Source organism: Perca fluviatilis, chromosome 7, assembly GCF_010015445.1.
Source record: "Perca fluviatilis chromosome 7, GENO_Pfluv_1.0, whole genome shotgun sequence".
Lineage (NCBI taxonomy): Eukaryota > Metazoa > Chordata > Actinopteri > Perciformes > Percidae > Perca > Perca fluviatilis.
The window spans coordinates 21,389,290-21,403,012 of NC_053118.1; the positions used below are offsets into that span (position 1 = coordinate 21,389,290).

Here is a 13,723-nt window from a genome sequence, read left to right on the forward strand (position 1 = left end):
TTCCAACATTTTTGTCATTATTGTGTATGTTGTACTTTATACCATGTAACCATGGTGAGTTTAGTAAAATTGGTACATTTGTAATGCTATGGTGAGAAAAAAAACCTTTGCTTTGTTATTTTCCCATGATTTAAGAAAAAAGATTACGACAAAAAAGGGTTATTTTAAACAAGGCTGTATTACCCATATCTATGGTAGGCCTAATACCACCCAGGTAAAGCCTGGCCAAGGCCCCCCAAAAAACTAATTCACTAGCTAGCTAGATCAGTTGTTTTTCTAATTAAGTTTGAATTTGTTTGCGAATTTGCACCATTGAAATACAATACAGGTTTTGCATTATTGCCTGATGTTATGATTCTGTCTTGTAGATAGTAGACCTATATTGTTTGAATTTTGCTCAGATGGTGCATATTGCTAAATAAAGTTGTTTAGCTAGTGTTGAATCAGATTACCACAAACTGACACAGAAAAAACAGGAATACTGTTGTGTATGTGTTGTGAGAGTTCGGTTTATCTTTAAATTAGATAATACATTTGAACTGTATTTCACGTTAAACGGCAGGAGTTTTCCCTCCACCGGCCTCTAGGCGGTGCGATTTCTTCCTTCGGCACTTTCTTTGTTTTTCCATCTCTCGCCCGTTGCCCCTGATCTCTATCATATACGGTGGCTGACAATTTTTTAAAACATTTTTATGATGGCGGAGGACAGTGAATCCGCGGCCAGTCAGCAGAGCCTGGAGCTAGACGACCAGGATACCTGCGGGATAGACGGAGACAACGAAGAGGAGAATGAGCATATGCAAGGGTGAGGATGGCCTGTCCGGTTGGGAAACGCAGTAACGTTATTTCAGGCAGCCTGTTTGTGCGCTGCTTGTTTGTGTGTGCTCTGTCGGGAATAGCTAGCGCAGTTAGCTTACGTTAGCCGACACAAACACCGCCAGGCTGTTTGCTACAAGGCCGTCATTTAAAGCTAGCTAGTAACCACATGATAAGTGATGATTTGAAACCATGAATGGCGTTGTAATTGTCGTTGTTTTTACAGTCAGGTGCAACTGTATACCCTCAGCTAGCGTCCTGACTGAATGACATGATGACAGCCAACCGTTCAGACAAACCGTTAGTTAGTCATTCGTTGCTATGGAAGCTAACGTTAGCTGTGTGTGTGTGTGTGTGTGTGTGTGTGTGTGTGTGTGTGTGTGTGTGTGTGTGTGTGTGTGTGTGTGTGTGTAATAAAATGTGAGTCAAACAGCCCCTGTTTAATGATGTGTGATGTGCGTTTGTGTTCATATCTGTAGGAGTCCAGGGGGCGATTTGGGGGCCAAGAGGAAGAAGAAGAAGCAGAAGAGGAAGAAAGAGAAGCCAAGCTCGGGTGGAGCCAAGTCCGACTCTGCCTCTGACTCTCAGGAGATAAAGGTGCGAAGACGACCCATTGAAATGTGCACAGAGAACTTTCATGGCATAACCATAACCCACTAACCTAGTGGAGTCGGCAGGCTGATAGTAGACAGGGTATTAGGAGTAGTTGAGGGGTAACGAAGAATAGTCTGTTTGCACACAATCAACAGCCTAAGAACACCCAGTTTTTTGCCATCAGTGTGAATGGGTCAATATGGGTTATCCAACCTTGGTCTTGAGTGGAATTTGCTAATAATAACTAGAGTTTCTGAGGTAATCCTAATTATCATATGGTAGTGGCTTCTGGTTAAAGCAACCTTGAAATGCTGAGCACACATCCATGGACATTACTATCCCAGTTGTGTTTTTTGTCCATGTACACACCATATCCCGGTTTTAGAAACCGGGACCACTTGTGTTCAACATCCCCTATCAAGCACTGGGTTTTATTTTGAAATAGTAATACATTTCACACATGCCCTCTGTTGTGTCTTCATGGCTACATTTGAATTATGTATGACATTTCGATGATCAGATGAACAAACGTGTGTTACATGTTGCTGCGTGTCTTGTCACATATGCAGGGAAAGGTCCTTCCATGTTGTCTTTGTACTTAAATCGCCGCTGCCTTTGTTCTTATTTGTGTACATGTCCCCTCTCTACATGTAGAACCCTGGCTTGCCCATTCAGAAGCTGCAGGACATCCAAAGAGCCATGGAGCTGCTGTCCTGCCAGGGTCCAGCAAAGAGCATCGATGAAGCAGCCAAGCACAAGTACCAGTTCTGGGACACCCAGCCTGTGCCGAAGCTAAGTTAGTACCTACTTTACTTAGGCAGAGTGAGCAAGAGCATTGTTTATTTGATTTATATCTCACTTATTTTAATTGTGCTGCATCAATAGTTCATGTCATGTTTGAACAACGCTTTTATTGAGGAAAAGCATGCATTTGGTACTCTTTAAGCTCTTAACGATTTAGTGATTTTTAATCATCAGCTTAGCCAATGGATGATTACGGAAATTGCTTAATTTGCTTTCCAAACAGTATTATTTCAGCTGTCAGCAGCAGAGGCTCGATTATCATCTTTCTTGAATACTCTTTCTGTGGACCAGTGCCATCTACTGGTTTTACTTCGCCACAGTCTGTGCTGCTAAAAAAAAAAAAAATGAAAGGAAAATTAAAAAACAAAAGAGAGTGTCCCAATAACATGTCAGCTGTGAAATTGAGTGGGGGTCCATGCATACTCACTGGACATGCTAAGTGGCATTATATTAAGCTGTTTCTATGACAACAAATGGCCAAAGCGTCAGGCCTATGCAGGAGGGCTACTGCCATGGGTTTGCCTGGTCAACACGGGACCAAGAGAAGCAGATATTATTAATATAACTGTCTGCAATTTTAAGAAGACACTCATGTTTGGTCAGGATCACTGTCACCTCATCAAAATGCAAAGTTTACACATCCATTAAAAATGTGTTGATTGAAAAAAAAAAAATGGTTTTATATCTTTGACAAGAGCTGTGCTATGTTTGTAGACGAGGTGGTGACCAGTCACGGGCCGATAGAAGCAGATAAAGAGAACATTAGACAGGAGCCATATTCCTTACCTCAAGGCTTTATGTGGGACACTCTGGATCTCAGCAATGCAGATGTAGTAAGTACAGTGTTTGTCTCACGCTAAACAATCTGCTGAATAATTATTTCCTTAATAAACTGATTAGTTGTTTGGTCTGAAAACAGTGAAAAATGACCATCACAGTATACTTGCACCAGGTGACAAAATTAAATTTTAATATAAGATCTGAGAAAAATGCCTTAGACGATTAATCGATTATCAAAATAGATGACAATTCATTTAATTTGTGTGAATAAATTGAATAATTGACTAATCACAGCAGCTGTAAAATACATTTTGTAGAAACGATACACAAAATAAATAGTTTGTCTTTTTCAGCTGAAGGAGTTGTACACATTGTTAAATGAAAACTATGTGGAGGACGACGACAACATGTTCAGATTTGATTATTCACCAAACTTTCTCAAATGGTAAGCTTTCAGTTCTGATATTGTTGTTTATGACTTTGTTGATGTTTATCACCAAATATGTATATAAGGTATTTAACTGTCTGCTCTCCCACTAAACCTTTCCTATCATCCAAGGGCTCTGCGTCCACCCGGCTGGTTGCCACAGTGGCATTGTGGCGTGAGAGTGTCCTCAAATAAGAAGCTTGTTGGCTTCATCAGTGCCATCCCTGCAGATATACGCATCTATGACACGTGAGCACTCATTACTGATCATATCCATTTGGAGCAGAGCAGTGATATGAGTCAATAGAAACCCTTTTACTGTAATGTACATCTTCTTTCCTTCTGCTGCTCCAGACTGAAAAGGATGGTTGAAATCAACTTCCTGTGTGTCCATAAGAAGCTGCGTTCAAAGCGCGTTGCTCCAGTGCTAATAAGAGAGATCACACGGAGAGTGAACATAGAAGGAATATTTCAGGCAGTATACACAGCAGGAGTGGTACTGCCTAAACCTGTGTCCACATGCAGGTATTCCATGCAGTATGCAAACATGAAACGCACAAGACAGTGTCAGAAGGTCATCCTTAACGGGTTTTTTTTTTTTTCTCTGCTCCTTTTTTGTTGCATTTTTCTCTGTCTGTGTCAGGTATTGGCATCGTTCTCTGAACCCCAGAAAGCTTGTGGAAGTTAAATTCTCCCACCTGAGCAGAAACATGACCCTGCAAAGAACCATGAAGCTCTACAGACTACCAGATGTAAACACTTAAACCTGTCAGTCCTGGATCTCTCTTTACAATTCTTATTAATGGCAGGAACTTATATGGCCTTCTCCCTCTTGCTCTCTACACCCCATATAGAGCACCAAGACCCCAGGTCTGCGCCCGATGGAGAGGCGTGACATCCGCCAGGTCACCGAGCTGCTACAGAAATTCCTGAGACGTTTCCAGCTTGCACCTTCTATGGGAGAAGAGGAGGTGGCTCACTGGTTCTTCCCACAGGACAACATAATTGATACATTTGTCGTAGAGGTATCTGAAATGAGTTTCTGTTCTTAAGATACTTACGGCCTGTCTGTTGATTCTTCTATCTGTTTAAACGGTTATTGTGCCTCTGTCTTCCCAGGGTGCCGGTGGTGTACTGACAGATTTCGTTAGTTTCTACACTCTGCCCTCGACTGTGATGCATCACCCTCTCCATAGGAGCCTGAAGGCGGCGTACTCTTTTTACAACGTTCATACACAAACCCCACTACTGGACTTAATGAATGATGCACTGATCCTGGCCAAGCTGGTAATGTTACTCTCTATGTAGGGTTGTTGTAAAACACTACCAAATAATGAACCCGTTCTATGGTACTATCAGAAGTTAACTTTTAAATTTAGGAAAAAGGGAAGGAGGCTTCCAGAGCTGCATGAAAAAGGGCACACTATAGGTGCCTTAAATAAATAAATAAATAAATCATCAACAATTTTTAAAGTTAAACTTACTTGCTACTGTGTGATTCATCATGATATTTAGTTTGTGACTTTGTCTGTGTGTTTAACAGAAAGGTTTTGATGTGTTCAATGCCTTGGATCTAATGGAGAATAAGGTGTTCCTGGAGAAGCTCAAGTTTGGCATAGGAGATGGAAATCTGCAGTATTACCTCTACAACTGGAAATGTCCCCCTATGGACCCCGATAAGGTCAGCAGCATGATTTGTCTGAGAACGATCAACTATTAAGACCCAGTAATAAGAGGTGAAGCAGGTCCTAGATTGATTTTGTAGACATAATTGTTAGTGGAAGTAGTCTGTATTTAACATCTCTGTTTTTATATTAGGTTGTTATGCCTCTGCAAGTTGCACAATCAAATTGAGTGGACTAAAATGCTGTAGTCAATGGGATTAGTAATACTGTAGAAAAGTAGGGTTAAGTAAGCCATCCAGCTCACAAAGGCTCAGTTGTGAGAAAAAAAGTACACTATTTAAGGGGTTATCATATTAGCAGTATTGCATGTTATTAATGGAATGATTATTTTTCATTTGGATTGGGTTGCACCAGTTGTAAATTCTTCACTAAGTCTGTGTAAAGTCCCTTATAAATTCTTTGTAACTACCAGCTAGTTTCCAACTAGTGATTTACAGATTTACAGGTTGCACCAGTAAAAAAAATATGAACGGTAGTGAACGGGGAGAGGCAAATCATTTTTTGATCCTGTTTGAATTGAGCCATGGATTACAAATATGATGTTCGTCAATTTAAACGATAATTTGTCAACTGAAGAAAGTATCAGGTAGCCGTAGGTTTGTCATAGTACCACTTAGTTTTCTGTGAAACCGCTCCGTGAACTACATCTCTCGAGTCACACAATTTACGTCACCTAGCATGATGCTCGGCTTGCACGCTAGCTAGCTAGCTTAGCTCTGTTCCGCATCACATGTAATGTTATCTTACCTGATGTATTTTACCCAGTGAAGTGTTTTCAGCAGAAAAGCCAAAGAACAAGTGAGATCCTCGGCTCATTTGAGTAACGTTATATCCCGGTACGATACACACAGACATCGTAGCTTCAGCGAGACGTCATCCATGAGACATTGAAGTGTGATAGTCTTTGTAATTATGTATTTTCACAGTCTTATACTTCAACAGTTTAACAATAAAGGGAGACTTTCTTTGGTTGAAAAATAATGTTTTAAATTGACGAACATCATATTTGTAATCCATGGCTCAATTCAAACAGGATCAAAAAAGAATTATCTCTCCATTGACTCCCGTTCATATTTTTTTACGAATTAAGGTCCCATGGACCGGAAGTAGAAGGGCGTGACTTTGGCTCTCTATTAAACAGCATTCTGATCATTTGTCAACAATATCTCTTTTACTTCCCAGTCTAAAGCGTTCCAGTCCGTATTAGCAAGCAAATGTTAGTTTTGTCAGTGACCTAGTTCAGTTAGCTAAGCAAACAATAGTAGTAATTTGAAAAGTTTGAACTTACAAACCGCTGAGGCAGCCGACCTCAACTCCTCCAACAACCGGCTCCCCTCTGTGTGTGTGTTTCAGGTTGGCCTCGTTCTTCAGTAGCAGGTCTCTTCACGGCTGCTACTCAAACGCTGATCAAGAGGCCGTTAGCAACCTCTGCCTATTCCTTACCTGGACATACAGGTAGCCCAAGCTAGACAATGAGAACTACAACAGTAAAACCAACCTGGAGACTGGGAGACGGTTCAAGAACATTCTCAGTTCACCTGGAGGGGAAAACTCTTACATCATCAACATCCTGAATGTGAAGTCATGCTATGCCTGAGATACTCATACAGTACAGCGCTCCTGCCATGCACACTCACATTTAAAACATACTAGTTTGACATATAAGAGGATGCCTTGACATTGTCAGTTTTGTTTAGTTCTTCTTCCTCAGCAGACGTGTCATTACAAGGGACTGGCATGTCATTCATTTCACTGACATTGAACTACGTAGATAATAATCAACCAGTAAACGTGACCACAGCGATAGGTTATTGTGTCCCCACTGCAACTGCAGTATAGTGGGTCTTAAAGGCATTTTAAAGAGTTATTCTCTCGTTCTCATATCATTGTGGTCTGAAGTTTCTCTGCTGGCTGTTTTGGGCCTCAGTAGATTTAGAAATACTAAGAATGTGTTTCTGTGATAGCTGACATATAAAAGAAAAAAAACGTTTCCTCAAGCATTTAGGAGAAAAATATCTCAATGGTTCACACACAGAAATACAAACACTGTCAAATAACACACGTACACAACAAGGATATCTTCATGGAACGACTCATCCAACTGGTGCATTGATATACATGTTTTTTTGTTTTTTTTTTTTTTTTTTTTTTTTTTTTTTTTTTTTTTTTATTTTATATATATATATATATATATATATATATATATATAGTTACCTGTACATTTAAAGCCAGATCATATTTATTCCTGTTGTGTGAGTTTGGGGTTCGGGAGGGCTGATCCAAAGTATTTTCCTCATAGGTAGTGTAGATGTCACTGATTTTGTTCAGACAATGTGGGTTTAAAGTGTTTTTTTTTGTTTATTTTTTAAGAAGAATGTATTGCATCAATGAAGCACAATTGTTGAGTTCCTAAACAAGCAAAGGGTTAGCAAAGGTTCCCTTTTTTTTTATTTAAAGGGTCAGATTTCAAAACGGGTCAAAATGGGTTGCAGTACAAACTGAACAACCTTGGTTTGTACAAAGGATGTGAGCTGTTTTCACGTTATAAACCTGCTTCTAGAGTAGATTTTTAAGAGAACATCTGAACCACATGTTTGGTTATATCCACTGATACGCTCATGCAGCTCAGGGTTATTATGCATGTAAATGGGTTGTTGTGTAATTAGCAAGGCTGTCAAATAAGAGGCAAAAGTTACAGTAGCCCAAAAAAGATGATATGCTGAGTGCATGAGCAGGGTAGTGAGAATTACAGCATCAAAGGCTGGAAAACAACAAAATACCAATTAAACTATATCCAGAATGGATTTGATTTAGATTTTGTACAAAAACAATATCTCAAAAGAGTCTAGAAACAGTCGTATAGTGTAAAAATGGCTTACTCACTTTCAAAGAAATAAATGTGCTCAGTTATTAAGTCTCATTTAAAGCAGCCAAGGTCAGTTTTCTTTTGTTTAGTCATTGTCACTCCCAAGAGAAACTGACATCTTACTGTCACTAGCTGGTTGCAAAGCAGTGATGCCCCTTATAAAAGAGAAGATTGGCCAGAAGTACAACACTGAAACATTTCCCTTATTAATACATACTTAACCATCATGTTAAACATGTTCTTAATCAAACTCTGTTAATCAAAGAGAACTGAGCTCAACATTCAAAATGGCTGGGGAATCATTTAACAGCATGTATTTAGAGCACAGTGGCTGAATAACAAAAGCCTGTATCTGTAACTGCAACATTTGGAAATTTGAGGGTTTTTTTGGGGTCCATTTGTATTGACTTCTCTGGATTTAGTTTTCTTTTTAAATGGTACTGTATTTGTGTGTGTGAAAAATATACTGTGGGTCATTTTTTTAGTGTGTCGTGCAGCTAAACAGTTCTGATATTTATAATTGTACTTTGCAAAATGTCTTAAGACATCATTCCTGTTCTTTTTCTTTCTAGTATTTCCTCGAACTTTCCAGTCAAATTGGCAACTTCAAAACACATTTTTGAGGGTTTGGAGTGTTTGGCATTTTCCTGTGTTCAACTGAGCGATGAATATCTTGTCAGACCACTTGTTCTGTGGAGGAGCTGCTGGTGTACTCAAAGGTTAAAAATGTTTTAAAGTTGTCTTTCTTTCTCTGAGTTTGTTACTTTGTGTATGATGCTCCTGTTCGTGTGGCTCTGCATAACTTATGAGGTAAAGGCTGCTGCCATTTTTGTTGTTACTTTTTCTGTATGTGAAATAATTTTCTTCTAATCCCTTTATATATTAGCAAGAAAAGGACAACTAATGGACAGTCAGTGCTTCAGGGCTTAACTTTTCTTTTTTTACCATTTGGAGGTTAAACAAGTTACATTGACATATACCAATGTTACAGGCATTAATTTAACACTGACACCAGGTTATTGAGTCGGTGTGCCTCATGGATGTTGGTTGTGTCAGAGATGTGTTGCCTGCAGCTGAATGAACTTTGAGCATGTCAGTTTTGCTGCTGTGATGATTTTTAGCCTTGATGTTACTAGCCACACCCTTTAGTGAGAACTCAACATGAAGTACCTGCCTTATTTAAAAGATTTTTTTTTTTTTTTTTTAATTAAGATTTTGGGGTGGGGAGGGTGTACTTTTGAAACGACGACGTACAGCTTTCTCTAACTGAAGAACAATATTTTTAATCAAATCCATTGTGAAGCTGTGAAAAGGCTGAGGAACTTGTACCAGCATCATTTAGACATGACCCCCCCCCCCCCATGCAAATAACAATCTGTTTCAACACACACGTCGGCTATACCAGCATGGATATTTGATTGAATAAACTCACTTTAAAAAAGGGACATGAGTAATGCACTTCTTTTTAACATGACAGGGGCAACAGAAATACAAAGTAGTTTTTCTTTATGCATATTCAGGTTTAACTGTGAAAACTGTTCAATGGACTCAGCCCAAAAACGTTAACAGGTTGGGCTCTGAGATGTCTGTTATATTGTCATATTTACAGAACAATATATCATCTCACACACAGTTGAGTAGGTTTAATTTAGAAGCACAAAAACATCAATTTAAAAGGTCCCATTTTGTGCCCGTTTCTGGCCGATGAAATCTCACTAAAATAAAGTCTATTTAAAGGATCATACCAGGGTCCTTAAAATGTTTAACCAAGTTATTCTAGGTGATGTAAGCCATCCTCAAAATCATATGAATTGGAGTTTTTCCTACTACAGCTACTGGTTTCCATTAATTTGAATGGAGTATTAGAACAGGCTTACTTGCTTTACAAAGGTGGCCAACTTTGTAAAGCAAATAAGCCTGTTCCATTCCAACAAATGATCTCTGCTTCTATTTTTAAAAGAATAAAATTCATATTTTTCTGTTTTAATGCGTTTGACTTTGAAAGCCAGTCAACTGCTTTACCATGCAATACTAACATAACTGACAAAAATGAAAGTTGACATGGTGTTAAATGTAGGGCTGCAACTAACAATTATATTCTGCCCATTACTTTCTTGATTGTTTTGTCAATGAAATAAGAGAATTTGTGTAATAAACCTAAGGTGACGTCTTAAAACTGCTTGTTTTGTATGAATAACCGTCCAAACCCCCAAAGATATTCAATACACTCAAAATAAAAGCAGCAGATCCTCACATTGAAGAAGCTTAAACCAGAGAATCGATCGACTAATTGATTAGGTGTTTCAGCTCTAGTTCACTGTAATTAAATACATACCTATCTCAAGCAAGGTTCAAATCCCTGTCCGATATGCTGGAAAAAATGCAGTCACAAAACTAAAATCTGTGATCTGCTAAGTTTAAGTGAATGAGCTAAAACAGTGGATCCAAACTTGAGGGTTAGGAGGTGAAATGCAATTTATTCAGGCCTGTAAAAGTCCTTAAAGAAAAAAACATACTCATGTCCACATTGAGGCAATACCCTGTGACAAAGGGACATAAGCAGACTCTTTTTAGGTTGTCAAAAGCACCCAAAAAAATCATTGGAAACCAGTGGGCTAAAACATGGAAAAAAACATAGGAATGGTCCTTTTAATATCTAGGCAGAGTCTCTGTTTCATTTGACTGGCTATGACTTAACCTTTTTTCTTTTCTTTGCAGGGTTAGCAACTATTTTTTTCACTTTGAGAGGCTGCAGAGTGCAGGAAGAGGCAGATTCTGTGACAACCTCAGATTTACTCTCAAGTTTTCTTTTCTGGCCCTTCTTCTTACCAACTTCCTCCTCCTCTTCCATGTCAACGGGGTCTTTGGGTGTTACTCTGGGTGCTGCACCTTGTAGCCATTCAACATCCAGTGGGGGCACTCTGGGTGTAATGGCATCAACCGTGTCAGTGAACACCTCGTCATCTTTGGAGGCACACCGTCTGAACCCCAGAGCGAGGACACTTTTCAGCCCCAGCGGCTCGGACACACTCGGGCTCAGACGAGGCACCTGGCAGGCCGGCACGCCTCTGGTTGCGCTCAGCGCTATCAAGTGATCCGTCATGTGTTTCGGCTTGACAGACTTGCACACAAGCACAAGTCTGAGCTCGTTCCTCTCCAGAGCTTTGGTGACCTCGTTGATGCCAATGGCCAGTTGTCTCCTAGTTGCCACATCTGTCCAGCCGTTTTTGGGAGAATCCTGCACCTGTCCATCCTGGCTCACCTGGGGAACAAGTTCTGATGTGGCAGAAGGTTTCTGGTCATTCTTTTTCCTCCACGGGCGAAACACTTTCACCTCTTTTTTCTCAAGACCCGTGGAACACAGCTTGTCCTTCAGGGTTTTCAGGATAAAATGCATGTCTTCTTGAGGAAGTTGGCCCCATTTTGGACTGAATGGTGAAGTGAAGGAGGTCTTGACTGGAATATACTTTTTGATTTCCTTTTTACCTGGCTTTCCTGCAGTGGCCATACCTCCTGTGAAATTAAGACAAGAAAACCTGAAGTAAACGAGAAACACTTGACACAGTCAATGTGGGGTATATATATATATATATATATATATATATATATATATATATATATATATATATATATATATATATATATATATATATACACATATATATATATATATATATATAATAATATACATATATATATATATATATACATATACACATATATATATATATATATATAACACACATATATATATATATATATATATATATATATATAGTCTATCAAGTAAGAGGAAATTATAGAAATGTCAAAGATAATTAGAAACCGTGTCTGTTATATAGTTTGTCCACCAGAGCGCACTGACAAGTTTATATTTCAACTGTAAACTCAAAACCTAATATTTATTTGAATAACGTTAGCACTTTTCAAAAACAGATTTGAAAAGTGCTGAACAAAGGGGATACTGATACACATAATAAAGATTTATAAAAACTAATATAAAACTAAATAACATATTAAAAATATTTTAAACACAAACAAATGACGAAAAAAAGGCCAAACAATACAAATAACTTTTTGCTGACCAGATTTAAGGAATCCCTATCAAAATGTTTGTGTGTAAATTTACAAATAACGTTAGGCTACTTATAGCAGTATCAACCGGGCCCTAATATCCAGGTTTGAGCTGGGTACAATTGGCTAAGGCCGGTTACACACTGCCTGCGTGGCGTGAGCGTGGCGTTTCTGTTGCGTGTATTGCTGCGTGGATTTTTCTATGTCTTTACACACCAGAAACGTTTCTGACGCGGTGCTGCTGCTAGCTTTGTCCAGACACATGTATGTTTCCCATTGATAAAATGAAATAGCATGTTGAACAGAAATATATAACGATTTGATTAAAGCAAAGACAACGTCGGCAGCATTGACGGCAAAATAGGCTACTGTGCAATATTAGAAAATCGATTATTTTTTTATTAGATTTATATATCTGCATATCAAAACCTAGATACTTTCAAACATCAGCATGTCATTTATTAATATGTATTCGTGTCTTAATGACATATAAACATCTTTTCCTATTCTAGTTGCCTGGAAACGCTTCCAACACGCTTGCATGTCGCGTGAGGGTCGGTTCTATTTCTAGCAGGCACGCGTTTTCGGCGCGGCTCGAGACACGCATGAGACGCGCGTATCAGGTAGGCAGTGTAACCGGCCTAATAATAATAATAACAACAACAACAACAACAACAACAACAATAATAATAATAATAATAAAGAAATAATTTGGCACTTATATGATATTGTGGCATTGTGGCATTGTGTATGGTGTGATTATCGATGATTCCATGCAATATTGTAACTAGAGTTTAATGATTATTTCTCTAAAGGGGGAAAACAAACACAAGTTAGATAGTCTGGCTGTCTGATGGGCAGAGAAGTTCTGCTGTTAACTGTTCTGACAACGGCATCAACACTATGACTATAACGACATACTTGACAAACAAGAGTTACTTTACCTGATTTTTAATACAGCAAAATGACTTTCCCTTTTCTTTTTAAATTAATGCTCCGTTCACATTAGTAGCTAGTCTAACAACATGGGTGGACCACCGGGCGCTGCCATTTTGTTTGAATTGAAATAACTTTATTTAAAAAAAGAAGAGAAAAACAAGGAGGGGAGGAGGCCCACAGCGCCGACCAGCGTTTAACTGCCAAAACATACGTGTTAAAAACGGTTCCTTAAACCAAATTAAAGTTTAAATTAATTGTTTCCTTTGATCCAAACATGAACTTTGAAAATATCTATCTTGTAAAGTTATTCCTCTAAATAATTATACCACCACACCACAATCCTACAAATACTCAATTTTCAGTTCTGTGTTAATAATTTTACTTAAGTCAAAATATAGCCTAACTATGAGTAGAACATGTACTTATTGTATCAAAAGTGGAAGTAGACTACTTTATGCACAAAATCTATTCATTATAAACATCATCATTATTAAGCTAGCCTAGTGATGATTTCTTGGGTAAGTAGCATTTTACTGTGGTGGTTGGTTAATGTTTTGCTTATTGTAACTACTGTTGGGTAGTTTATAACAAATAATGTATTACAAAATATAGTATAGAGTTGCATAAAAAAAAGTAGACTATTTTAATTCCTCCACATTATAACTGTGTGTGTGTGTGTGTGTGTGTGTGTGTGTGTGTGTGTGTGTGTGTGTGTGTGTGTGTGTGTGTGTGTGTGTG

The 13,723-nt window shown here is 38.6% G+C and overlaps 2 protein-coding genes across 2 annotated transcripts; one reads left to right on the forward strand and one right to left on the reverse strand.

Moving 5' to 3' along the window:
* Nucleotides 1-599: 599 nt before the first annotated feature.
* Nucleotides 600-7,237, forward strand: nmt2 (N-myristoyltransferase 2). The gene is made up of 12 exons (XM_039807288.1): nucleotides 600-805; nucleotides 1,296-1,413; nucleotides 2,065-2,206; nucleotides 2,929-3,047; nucleotides 3,348-3,439; nucleotides 3,554-3,670; nucleotides 3,776-3,946; nucleotides 4,065-4,173; nucleotides 4,276-4,446; nucleotides 4,541-4,708; nucleotides 4,965-5,102; nucleotides 6,460-7,237. Exons 1-12 carry the CDS (start codon nucleotides 693-695, stop codon nucleotides 6,478-6,480), a joined length of 1,479 nt encoding a protein of 492 aa, XP_039663222.1. The 5' UTR covers nucleotides 600-692; the 3' UTR covers nucleotides 6,481-7,237.
* A 1,219-nt stretch (nucleotides 7,238-8,456) lies between these two features.
* On the reverse strand, nucleotides 8,457-13,102 carry rpp38 (ribonuclease P/MRP 38 subunit). Its single transcript, XM_039805133.1, has 2 exons — nucleotides 12,991-13,102; nucleotides 8,457-11,485 (listed from the first exon to the last, which is right to left on the reverse strand). Exon 2 carries the CDS (start codon nucleotides 11,478-11,480, stop codon nucleotides 10,659-10,661), a length of 822 nt encoding a protein of 273 aa, XP_039661067.1. The 5' UTR covers nucleotides 11,481-11,485; nucleotides 12,991-13,102; the 3' UTR covers nucleotides 8,457-10,658.
* Between the last annotated feature and the right edge of the window lie 621 nt (nucleotides 13,103-13,723).

Bases quoted from the DNA above. Each gene is read 5' to 3' on its own strand.
- rpp38 (XM_039805133.1), bottom strand. From the start codon at position 11,480: ATGGCCACTGCAGGAAAGCCAGGTAAAAAGGAAATCAAAAAGTATATT.
- nmt2 (XM_039807288.1), top strand. From the start codon at position 693: ATGATGGCGGAGGACAGTGAATCCGCGGCCAGTCAGCAGAGCCTGGAG. The intron at 3,440-3,553 runs GTAAGCTTTCAG...CTATCATCCAAG, and splicing joins TCACCAAACTTTCTCAAATG to GGCTCTGCGTCCACCCGGCT. The intron at 4,174-4,275 runs GTAAACACTTAA...CACCCCATATAG, and splicing joins AGCTCTACAGACTACCAGAT to AGCACCAAGACCCCAGGTCT.